The following is a 12,845-nucleotide window of genomic DNA, read 5'->3' on the forward strand; positions in this document are numbered from 1 at the left end:
CCGGCACGGGTCCCGGCGGGCCCCGCTGGCAGCGCTCGGCAGCCGGGGTGAGGGGGCGGCTTGCCCCGGGGTGGCTCCCGGGGGCTCTTCCTGCGGGATGGATGGATGGATTCACGGATGGACCGATGGATTCTCAGTCTGCCCCGTGCCTTGCAGAACTTCGAGACAGCGGTGCGGGAGAACGTCACCATTAACGGGCAGCCCTGGGAGGAGGCCTCGGATGACTCCCGGCTGCAGAGCGGTAGGCGTTGGCTTCCATTCGCTTCCCGCTCCCTGGGTTTGGTTTGCTTTGGTTTGGTTTTGTCCAGAGGTAAAAGGGGTCTGATTAAAAGGGGAGCTTCTAACTTGATGTATGGAAGTAAAAACTCATTCTTAGGATAACGGAGCATTTGAAAAGGCTGCCCAGAGCTTGTTTCCAGCATTGGAGGCTTCCAAAAACCCTCTGTAGCAGCCTGTTTTGAAATGGGCTTTGACTCTGCTGTGAGCAGGAGGCTCTGGAGAGCCCTTCCAGCCTCAGTGTTGAGGGCAGTGACCAAGATCTGTCAAAGGACCCTAGGAGACTCTCTGTTGCTGCTATTGAATATACAGATGAAGTGTTGAAAATTAGTGCTATATAAATATATGTAATGAAACAATGTATTTTTAATTACTGTCTTTTGAGTAATAGTAGTGGAGATTCTTGGTAGTCTGGTGTCCAAAGAAAATTAGCAGTTCATTCACTCACCTGTGTTGGCTTTAGGTGCTCTTCGCCTGGAGTTTAATGTTTTTTGCAGTTACATAGAGCTGAAATACAGATACCTTGAGCTAACTACGGAGCTGTTGAGCCAAAAAAATTGAACTGGTTTTTGTTCGGGTTGCTCTGAGCAGTGTGATGTAGTTGAAGATGTACCTGCTCATTGCAGGGGGCTTGGACTAGATCACTTTTAAAGGCCCTTCCAACCCAGATTATTCTCTGATTCTGTGAAGTGTCTGCAGTTGTAGTTCTAGAATGATAAAACTCCAGCTACTTGGACTACAAGGTCAAAAATGCACGGAACTCATGATGCAAAATGCAAAACTGAGACACTGTCATCTGCCCACAGCTGCATAAAGCAGGCATAAGGACTGTATTGTGTTTTTAATTTGATATAGATTTACTTATATGCCTATCTCTGATCTAGTCTGAGTCACCAAGAGATCTGTCAGTTTGTGCCTTCCATATTTATGTTGATCAGTGGCTTAAGTCTTTCCTGTCTATATTTAAATGGTTTCATAGTGATCTTAAAACAAACAACCAAAACAAACTCTCAGAGTCCTAAAACCTTGGCTTTTCCTTTCTGAGTTTTGCAATCACTTGATTCTGTGCAGAGTGACCCAGAGAGGGTGCTCAAAATCCGTTCTTTACCACTAGATTGAAAACATTGCATGGCTTGCAAGTTATACTCAGCACATTAGTGGGAACAGTGAATTTGAATGTTAAACTGCTTGTTTGTGCACTGTGTGATGTAAAATCAGTTAGGCTTCCAATTACTGTTTGTGCCGTTGGAGTTTGTTTAATGCTTGTAAATGACACAGATAAAACCATTTTACTCCTTAAAAGATAGCCATTGCTTCCTAAGACATTCTTCACAGATTCAGAGTTCATAGGGAAATACATTTGTTATTTTTCCCCTGGATGGTTCTCTGCCTCTCCTCACCCCAGATCATTTACTTCAAAATAACTGGCCAACATCAAGTTATGCTCCAATCTCTATGCTCTCTTAGCAAGGAGATTTGAGACGTACATTTCTATGTTGATAATCATGCATGATTTTTTTTTTATTTGACATCTGAAGCTTCTCTTTCTTGACAAGTTTGTCTCAAAAAAAAATTGAGAATTCCACAGTAACTGTGTGTGTTTGTCACTTTCAGATTCCAATATTAAAATTCTGGAGGATCAATTTGATGAATTAATAGTAGAGACAGCAACTAGGCGTAAACAGTGGCCTAAAAAGATCCTGGTGCATGCTGTCGAAGCCATGAAAGCAGAGCAAGAGATGTTGGTGAGTAACCTAAAACTTCCAGAAAACCTTTCCATTAAGAAATCGATCATCCAGTGTTGAACTTTAAGCTCCTTCCCATGATTGGTTTGATTCTTTGTCATAAAATGAAATTGCTTTTTTTTCATTAACTGGTTCTGCAGTAACTAAGGGTTAAACTTAGTAAGTTTACTGAGGGTTGCTACAAAGCATTATGACTGTGTCTGAATTGGGTCTGTGGCACAAAGAAACAGATTGCTTCAGCCTGGTGACTCAAGATTTACAAACCAGTAGGCACCTATTTATCTTCAAGTTCCTCAAGTCCTTGCCCAAGGGCTGGACTGGCTGAGGTTGAGGTGCTAAATGTTACACTACATACAGATAGATAGTATCACATGCAGTGTACCACTTAAAAAAATGTCAGTGGCTTCCTAAGCACTTTTGTGGAGCTAGAAACTACTTCGAGTAATGACTTTCAGTAAAGCATGGGAGAAAAGGCAGTGTGGATTAATGAATCAGCACAGTCAATTCTGTGGGATTTTTGACACACAGTGTAAAGTAATTACTGGCATTAAACAAGCCAGTCGTGTCCTCAGCTGCTGGATTTCTTCCCTGAAGTTATGTTAGGCCTCCCTTTTGCTTACCTCCTGATTAATTAGGATTCCTTTGGCAAAAAACAAGAGGCTGAGGCAGAGTCAAACGCTGGCACAAGCTGCCCAGTGAAACTCCCATCTTCATCCTTGGAGAGATTCTATGGAGACACTCAAAAGTTGACTGGATGAGGTTCTGAGCAGCCTGCCCTAGTTGGCCCAGCTTTCAGGAGGGTGCTTAGAGGTTCTTTCCACCTTCAGCTATTCTATACTAAAGCAGAGAGGGAATTTCTTTAGAAAGTTGTGTAGGAGCCTGTATTGTATTTCTGAGGACTAAAATTGACAGATGTTAACTCTCTAGGTTAGCCAGGCAGAGATGATTTACAGCAAGGAAAAGTGCACGGCTGCACTTTCATCTTACACCTGAGATATTTTCTGATATATATTGCCTTTTGTGATCTCTCTGTTTTGTCAGTATATTAAGTATGTAAAAGAAACAAAATCAACTTAAATAAAATATGCTATTGAATAACACCAAGATTTAACAAGACCTTTTAATCTTTCTGCTACGTGAGTGCCACAGTGGATTAGTTATTTGGAATGCCTCTCATGCTGCTTTTTTTCTCTTGCTGATCTCTTCAAAGTTTACACCACTACAACTAGATGATTATTTTAATTAAAATTGTCTGCAAAAGTTTAGTTTATCCCTGTAAGAATATGTAGAAATATATGTAAGAAATATGGAAAGCTTAGCTTATCTCTGTAAATGGTCCTTTTTTTTCATGTCTCAGCTATTTCTGCAAAGGTACCAGTGGTTTCTTTGGTTTTGGTTGAGTGTTTCTTGTGTTCTTTCATCACCATAGCTAAATGAGTGATGCTTTCTGAGGCATAAAGAGCAGCCATGAAGATGTGATTTATCTGGAGAGAACCAGTCATTTATTGTGGTGATTTCCTTGTAATTGCCAAAGCAGGAGATCGCCCTGTGGCTTTTCAGTCAATATGGTCTGTAGAGTTTGAGGCTAATGCAAGCCATGTTTGTTCTCCTGCTTGGAGCTGTTACTGCAGACTTGCTAAGTTGTGTGGACTGTGAAAAAATTTCTCCCAAAACTACAGCCAGGAATAATTAGCTTTCCCCTGCTTGCTTTTGCTTGAAGAAGGTTGAGGGACAGCTCCTGAAGTGGAGAGCACTAACTTGCAGATGATCTAACTTCTGTTCCCTTGCCCTTGCTTTGTTTCCTAATTCTCTGTTAGCTGCTTCTAATTGCACCTTTAATGTAACTGAGAATGGGTCATATTCAGTTATTACTAGTTCACTTCATGTCTCAGTTAACTGATGTAAGGCCACAAGACTCACAGTTTGTGAAGCAGAGTGTTCTTAGTTCTGTATAAGTAATTGCAGGGCTAAAGTGTAGTTGTTTAAGTACTTTTCTTTTTCTTAGCTTTTTCTCTTAATGTACCTTTTGTTGGAGTTTGTGGCTTTGGGAAAGCATGCTGGTTCTGTGAATGGCTCTTGAGAAGCTAGAGCAGCTCTTTTTCCTCAGTCATGCAGCAGGTGGCAATGCTTCTTCCAAAATGCCTGGATGTCAGTTCTCATGCTTTAATAACTAGAATTCTGCAAACTAAAGCAGATTTCTGGAGATGTGTTTGCAGTGAGTGTAGCTGTGTTAACCAGAATGCTATTTTCAGTAACTGAGTATCTATAATCTGTACCTCTAATACATTCTCGCTCTAAATTCACCACAATCTCCATTGTTTTGACTGTTTTATATATATATATATATAATTTTAACAGAAATAATCTTTTAATGCCTTGGCCATTTCAGGGGCTTTAAGAAATAGAAGTTGGACCAACTAACTGATATTGAAGGTGTAGGAGAAGAAATATCAGGTAGGTTTTTGTTATATTAGATATCTATTAAACCAAGAGAGTATTTAATCTTTTTTTTTTTTAATATGCAGAAGCTCTACCAGCCTGTGGTAAAACCAGCAGACATAAGACCTCAGCCTTCTCAAGGTAAAGATTTTGTGGGGAGGGCAGCTGTACTGAGGAAACACTGCCTCACTTACTGGCTAACTGTAAATGTTTAAAAAGTTTTCTTCCTTTAAGCTTGTTTAAAATTGGCTGTTTATAAATTAACTAAAAAGCTATAAGTTTGTCATAAATGAATGTATTGCTGCCTGAGTTTTACCGTGTCCATTTCTCTCATTCTGAGTGCTGCCTGCAGTTAGGCACTGTACTTGAAGGCAAAAAGCTCTGTGTGTGTGTGTGTTGGGGAGAAATTGTCCCCAGCTACCCTCAGAAGGCTTCCTTACTTCTTTCCTTCATCACTGGTGGAGCCAGGTGGGGAACTGGATGGATCACTGGCATTGTACTTATCTGTTCTTGTGTTCATTTTACACGAGTGCTAGAAATGCTTCAGCCTCTCTTCCTAATCAGTCATTTCCTTCAGGGAAAAGCTGTTGTGTAGGACTCAGTGGTGGCAGTGTTGACTCTCCTAACTAGGACAGGGTTTTCATCCTGCCTGTGTCACTTGTGAGGGTTGATGAAGGAACAGAGCTGCAAACAACTTTGTAAGTTTGCTGCATGCTTTGGAAAGATGCCTTGTACAGACTCCTTGGAACAAGGTGGTGGATTTTGCAGTGGATGATTGGGATGTCCTCTTCTGAGATTGGCTTTCATAAATGGGAAGTTTTGCGTTGCCTGTTGTTAAGTATTGAAAAATTACAGAATTCAGCAGTGCATTTCTAATTTGAAAAGTGAGCACCCTCACTATGAATTACTGCACATGATGTAACAAGCAGTGGTGCTCAGAGTTTGAGGAGCTGAGCTGAATCTTCCAGTTCTCGCCCTGCTGATCTGACTTCATTCTAAACATCATTTCCTCTTTGTAGATGTGAGACATGGCTTCCAGCAGTGCCAGCCTGTGCAGCAAAGCAGCCAGTAAGAGCAGTACAGTGGTCACTTTGTATCTGAGTTCCTTTTGGTTTCTGGTGTCCAAATCCAGGCTTTTCTGATGTCAGTCAACTACTTGCAAGTTAGTAGCAGCTTGCACTATGATATTGTGGTTTTGGGTTTGGTAACAGCAAAGTTGTAGCAAAGATACCATGGAGTTTATGGAGCATTTTGGTATTCTGTAGTCTTTGGGAAGTTTATGTATCCCAGTTTAGCAAGTACAGTGGCCAGAAACCAAAAATGTTTAGATTACTCAATACCTTTCATTTCCTTGTTTCATTTCCCTATGTTTTGGAAAGCCTTGAACACTGAGGAATATAATGCCATCTATGACAAGGCAAACTCTTGCAGGCAAATTTCATTTAACTGTGTGTCAGTCTTTCTGTACAATTATCCAAATAATTATTTCTTCTTTCATTAACTCCATCCTTGCCATTTCATAAGGCCACCAGCCTCCTCATCCCAATACTTTATTGTGAGAATGCTTCTTTGTAGATATAACCTTCTTTTAGAGAATGCCCTTCCATAGGGCTCTGAGATGAGTTTAAAGAGTTTGCTTCTGGACTGCTAATTCTTCCAAACTGAATGATGGTGCATTTTAGTGTCCATGTTCATGTAGGGATCATGTGTTCCTAAACCAGCTCTGACCAGCACACTGGATGCATGGACAGTTCAACAAGCACCATCCCTTGGTGGTTACCACGTTTCAGCAGGGAATCACTGTAACCCTGAGCTAGAATGCAGTGACTGACTTCTCAATACCTTCAGCAGCACTAATAAGATTGACTTCAAAACAGAATGCTGTGTTTAACCCTGACAGGGTTTAGGGGTGTGTGCACCCCCTGACACTGTGTCCTACTGCAGGCACTGGTGAAACCCTGCAGAAAACTAAGAGTAGTGGAGGTGAGGCTCCTTACTTCCCAGAAGCATGTTAGTCTGCTCATTTTAAGTTTTGTGGATGGAGAACATGCAAAACAGTTTCATAATAGGCTAGAGTTTAACTCTTGAATACAGAATTAAAGTATTGGTGATCTTATCATATTGCTATAATAGTCAAATTTATGCTGGTGTTCTGCACCTGCTGCCTGCTTCAGTGTTCCTGAAAGCTGGGGCTTTTTTTCTTTCCTTATTAGTACAGCAGAATTAATACAGTTCATGATATTTATGCTTGGTTCTTTTTGGTGTTGATAAGTTAAGCCAGGAGAAAAAAAACCCAGCCTTTATTGTACTTGCTCTTCTGAAAATGGGTTTTCTAAATCTCATGTTCCCCACAGTGGTGTCTATTCTCTGTGCTTAGTGTGGGTTTTATCAAATGTAATATGAGCTTAAAAGTTTTGAAAACAAACCTTTCTGTTTCTTAGAACTGTTCTCTTATTTCAAATACTGGCTTTGTGTTTTTTAGGCAAGAACTTTGGGGCTTTCTGTAGTTGGGACTGCTAGCCTCTACTGCAATTTGAGTAATAAAGAGTACTACTAGTGAGATATACCATGCCAGCTGTTCTCAGTGGTACAGTGAAAGGGATGTGCTGCAGGTTTAGGTTTTACACAGGGACTTTACTGGTTTTGTGTCCATTTTCTGATAGTGAGTGGTGGGGGAAAGGGTTATGTTTCAGAAGTTGATTTGGGCTGTGATTGTCTGTAGATGCTTACATCGCAGATCTGAAGCAGGCGACAGAGGTGGCGTCCAAACAGATCAGCGAAGCAATGCAGGTGAGACCTCCGTGTGCTCCAAGAGAAATATGGTTTTATCTTCTTGATCTGGTAATACGTCACAAAGCAGGAGTTCTAACTCATCTTCCATATAGGTTGGTAGAAAAAAGTCTGTGTGTGTGTTTAGGAAGCAGGTAAAGCATTGTGTGTGTAAAGCATTCCCCCTCATGTGGTAGTAAGGGAGATTACCCAGGAAATACTTCCACTGAGATTTTGGAACCTGCAGCATCTGAAAAACAGAACATCTTTTGAAGACTTGTATGACTTCATCTGGAGTATGACATTTGTTACTTCAGTACCAGCTTGGGCATCAGCTGTGATGTTCCTGTGATACTGCCTGAGCTTAGAGATATCATGAGGGAATACTTCACCTTGGCACACTCTTTGCATGGTTTCTGGGTGCAGACACCTCGCTATTGGGGTGGTAGCTCTGCCTTCACAGCCCTCACCCGCCCTCCTGAGCATCATCTCTGCAGACACTGAAGCTTTTGTGCCTGTCAGAATCTCATTAGAATATTGCATGCATTGTAACCATTGTTTTTCCCATGTAACTTGAGATACTCGGGTTTGTTTTTGCAGTCTATTCCAGCACTCATAGAAAAAGCAGAAGGTTTTTCCCAAGCATTGACTTTGCAACCAACCTTGGAACTCTGCAAGCTGCGGCAAGAAGTCTTTTCTGGTTTCAAGGTGAAGGAGGAAAACAATGTCCAAAATTCAGTACCACCAGGAGAAGTCACACCAACAGGAACTGTTTGCAGTAAAAATCCTTATGTTTTGCTGAAAAGAAGAAAAGCTGCAGATTCCCCCGAGAGAAGGCGCTACCCACTGCGGCGGAGGAAGATCACTCTCAGTGCATGAATTTCTCGTTTTGTGTTTTCACATTGGAATCTCACCTGTACTTTTGTTCCATGTGTTCCATCTTTTCTCTTGGAACTCATCTCCCCTCAGTGCTATACATGGGAGCTTCTTTAATTAGTCTTTGACCTCTTAAATATTTCTACATTTGCTGACATGATATATGGTACGTGTACCAGTAGCATCCAATATCCAGCAAGTGTATTTGCCATTTAACTCATTCTTTGCTCTTATATTGCAGTTTTTAGCTTGAGTCCTTGTGCTTCTCAGAGTTCATGGGCATGCTTTATGTATGTGGGCAGTCTTTTAGGAAACCACTAACTGCTCATTTACATTCAGCATGTCTCTAAAGAAGTTGGAGAATGTCTAGTTCTCCTAATGCACCTTCATTAATTACTGAGGCATGTGGCTTTTATATTAATTAATTAATTAATTGACACATATTGAAATATTTAAATCACCAAATTTGATGCGATGTTGGAGTTTTAAGGAAGTCCATGCACACATGTGACATTAGTCCTTGCTATTCTACCTTTCCTCAGTGTAGTTCATTTAGGCTTATTTATAGTCATGTTTGTTGAAACTTGGATTTTTAATAATTGTATTTACTTGCAGTGTGCTCTTCTGAACATAAATTCAACCATCAACATCTTAGGGTCTGATATATAATTTCAGGTAATCCAGTTATGCACCTGGGGTTTTCCTGAGCAATATTTCTACCCAAGAAAGGATCTTGACTTGGGTTATGTTTGCATTTGTGTTGTTTGACTAAAGATCAGTAGAGGCTACCAGTTAATGGTATTCACTTGAGCTAGCTTACTTTTGTTTTCTTTATTCATTAGTGCCTAGAATATTGGAAATTAGTACTAAATTGAGCCTTGTGCCTTAACCATTTATAACTTTTTCTAGTTTATGGTTGCATGTGCCTGCAGTAAATACTCCTGTCTAGTATGTAACATATTTGTTACACAGTAAATGGAGGGGGGTTTTAGAAGCTTTATTAACGACATGTTTGGTGCCAAGAAGACAGGTCCAACCTAATGTCTAAGAGACTGAGAGTTCTCAAGAAAACAGATTTTAGCATTTATTTTGTAAAAGTGAGCATCTGTACTGAGACTTTGTATATGTAATAATATGTAAATATTTTTCCTGACCTTGTATATACAAATGTGTGTTTTTATATGAAGTAAATTAAATCAACTAAGGAAGATCAAAGCTTCAGATAATATTGTCAGTTCTAATCCTGGAAGAGATGGTGGCTGAGCAGTGAGCGTACTTCAGAGGACATCTGTGTTAAATTCTGGCTTGAGTAACTGAAGTAGTTCCATTTACTGCCTTTGAACTCACAAGTGTTATTAATCTCAGGGCTGCAAAGCTTCTCGTTAAGGGAGGACAGGATGTGAGAGGGACTGGAGCTGCAGGGCTGTGGGGTGTGTGGCTCAGACTGCTTCTCACACAGCCCCTTGCTATTTTGAGTGCCTGCGCTCTGTGCGGCGTTGGAAATCCCTGCTATGACTTTCTTCACGCAGATCCTGGGTGATGCTAGGCTAAGGTGAGCCCTGCCAGATTCTGCATGGCTACTGTTACAGTATTTGGCCATTTCCTCTGTTAATAGGAAGATTCTCTGCTCTTCTCTGCAAATGACAGGCAAGTACAGAAAATAGCTAGGAATAGCTATCTCTTGGAAGACTTTCCATCAGAAATAGCTGGGGTAGGACAAATGCCCTAAGAAATAGAAAGGGAAAGCACTGTGGTTTAAGACTTAATAAATAAATAAATAAATGCATAGATGCACACACAGTGCATGTTTCTGTTTAGAGACTAAGGGATAGTTGGCCTGCACAGGATTTCAAGTAAGTGGGAATGGATGCCCTGAGTTAGAGCAGCTGGTCTTTTGTTCCATAGCCTGTGTTGCAACTGCAGCTGGGTGGAAGAATAAAAATGCATCTGGAAATGCTGGCCAAGTGTACTGTGTAAAGAAAAAGATAAAGCAATCAAGATTCCACGTGCAGAGTATAAACTAGGAATTTTAAAATCTGATGGCTACTTTTGACCAAGCAGCACTGGAAAGAGAACCTTCCTTTAAATTCAAGTTCTGTGATGAGTTAAACTCAACATGAATGTTCAGCAGTTTTTCCAATGGTTATCAAAAAATTCTACAGCCAGTGATACCTGCAACTAGCTGTTCTTCCCATTGGCAGAAATACATAAAACACTTCATTTTTCCCCAGTCCAGTAGCCTTTTGTCCTTCAGTTAACTTTTCATAGGAATTGGCAGTGTTGTGCAAGACATGTCTAATCAGGCTTCTACTGAAATGTCACAACAGCCAAGCTTCTTATTTTTAACTTGAGGCGAATTGGTATTGCATCAAGAAATGTCTGGTAGTTTTTCTTTATATAGCCTTTGAATTTTGTAAGACAGCTCAACGGTGAGGGATGCTTGGGTTCATTTGCAAACTGAGTTTGAATTTCTTGGCTTTTGGGAGTGAGACAACATCTCACTGTTTGTTAATGTGTCCTGTCTGCAATGTGCTTTTTGCTCATGAGGCTAGGCCATCCCTGGCCAAGAAAAACTTGCAAATTGGAGCAGCCTCCACACATGCTTTTGCTGTGTGTACTTTCTGAACAAAGGGGATTACGAACTCTAAAGGGGAAGCTCTCTTCCAGAAATCTTCACATGGACCCTGTCATCTGTTTGGAAGCCTGGGTGCTCTGAGACCCAGTTCTGACACGTGCCATTCTCCAGGAGAGCCATGCTGTGCTAAGCTATGATCAGAAACTAGTCTGCATGTGTGTAGGCTGCTTCAGTGCAGACAAAAATCACTGATAAACTGCCATTATAAAATGTAAGCTCAGCTGAGTAAGCTGCTTTCTGGGCTGGTTTTCTCTCCTGTGCAGAAACACTCTGCCTTTACTGCTGCACTACCTGGAATTACTGTGTAGGCATTTCTACAGATGTACCAGAGATAGCTTTAATACTAAGCAGAAACTTGTTCCCACAAGCAAATTTTGAGTTGTCATTTCCTTTGTCATTTGTTCTGAACAAGAACAGACTATTCAGGCTCAAGGGGACTGTCCCCTGGGTTGTCCCATGCTTGTGTTATCCTGGAAACCTTATTATGCAGCTTCTGGGAATTACTCAGTGAGGTGGATATTTACTCAGGACTAATAAATTCTTGGTGAGCTGCTCATGATTTGATGCAGTCAGGTAGCTGGTGTAGGTGCCATTTGCAGCAGCATTGCTCCTGGACCATGGAGTTCAAAGTTCCTCTGTGGAAGGGGACTTTCTTTCCCACAGATCATTCCAGAGGGCTGTTGAGGTGTTTTATCCACATGGTTCATAGCAAGAGAAAGGACCTGTTCCCTGACCTTGTGAAAATACTGGCTTCTAGTCCTTGTAGCTTAAGCTACAAGGGCAGCAAGATCCCAGTGCTCCCTTTTTGAGCAACTGTCCCAACTAAGTCTGTGTTGGTGCCCTTGTGTACTGCTTCCCTTTAACTGCATGAGGTGTAGTTAATGCAAGATTAGGCTGTTTCAAAGGAGCAGTTGAGAGCAATTCACCCTCTAATAGCTCTCTGCCTGGTGGCCAGGGCTGCTTTCCAGGAGCTGCTGGTTTGGATCCCCTCAGCTGGAGAGTGGCACTGAACCCACACCTTACTGCTGCCTCCACAAGCAGCCCTTGGTGAACATCCTGCTCTTGGCACATTGGATGACAAAGGGAGAAGGAAGCAAGACTGCTTTTGAAGAAACCAGGGAATGCCCTGTGAGATGCTTGGGAGACCCAGCACAGTCTGGGGCTGCAGGTTAGGTCAGGATATATTGGCAAGTGTGCTTCCCAGCTGTGGTCACCAGCCAGCCACCTTCCCAGGGCTGTTAGGGTGCTAAGACTCACGGGAACTCGGTCCTCCTGCGTTGGAGAAGCTCTTGGAGAAGTGCAAAATCAAATAAATTCATGGATAGCCTGGAGGGTTGAGACACAAGCTGCTTTGAGGTGGAACAGCTGGGGAGAAGCACTTCAAACCAAGGAAGTCATGCTCAAGTCTTGTAGTCACAGTCCCAGAGCCTACCAGGAAACATGTGGCAGAGCACAGGCATCAGTTTGACTCTTGGACTCCAGGGAGCATGGTTCCCTCACCTTTAGCATGCACTGTTAGCCAGATCTTCCTGGAAGGCTAGTCTATATTTACCCAGTTTGCCAACTCTATAACTTCATCTAAGCTGGATGACTCAAGCTGCTGAGGAAACCAGAAAAATAGGGAAGTATCTGATTTATGGAGATACCTGGGGCTTTGTGACTGACTGCCCTGCAGTTTGGGAGCACATACCCTCCTCTCATGGTCATGTGTTCGCTTCTGTGACTTGAGCACAGCCAGGAGGGTACAAATCCTTTTGCAGAAGAGCAAGGGTGTTGAAGTAGCTGTCAGTGCAAACACCCCCTTCCAGAGCAGAAGGCCAAGATAACTGCAATTAAAATGCAGGAAAGTGTTCCTAGAGGTAAAAGAAACAGTGTTCTGTTAAAATACTCTCGACAGAATAATGGAAGAGAAAGATTTTTGTCTGCAGCAACTGTATTTCCAGCATTCTTTGTCTGGCTTTGCCTTTACAAGAAGTCTGTCCCATTTCCTTATTATTTAAAGGAACAGGGTGAGTAGCGAAAGTGAAAATCGCTTTATCCCAGCACGGATGCCGTGTCCTCACACCCACGATCCCGGGCTGAGCTGGCTGTGCCCCATGTGGAGC

At 41.9% G+C, this 12,845-nt stretch overlaps 1 protein-coding gene across 1 annotated transcript; it reads left to right on the top strand.

Annotated features, from left to right (window-relative positions):
- Nucleotides 1-93: 93 nt before the first annotated feature.
- NSL1 (NSL1 component of MIS12 kinetochore complex) lies at nucleotides 94-9,320 on the top strand. Its single transcript, XM_005416164.2, has 5 exons — nucleotides 94-241; nucleotides 1,891-2,021; nucleotides 4,547-4,601; nucleotides 7,183-7,250; nucleotides 7,830-9,320. Exons 1-5 carry the CDS (start codon nucleotides 106-108, stop codon nucleotides 8,106-8,108), a joined length of 669 nt encoding a protein of 222 aa, XP_005416221.2. The 5' UTR covers nucleotides 94-105; the 3' UTR covers nucleotides 8,109-9,320.
- The last annotated feature ends 3,525 nt before the right edge of the window (nucleotides 9,321-12,845 follow it).

This window comes from Geospiza fortis, unplaced genomic scaffold, assembly GCF_000277835.1.
Source record: "Geospiza fortis unplaced genomic scaffold, GeoFor_1.0 scaffold41, whole genome shotgun sequence".
Classification (NCBI taxonomy): Eukaryota; Metazoa; Chordata; class Aves; order Passeriformes; family Thraupidae; genus Geospiza; species Geospiza fortis.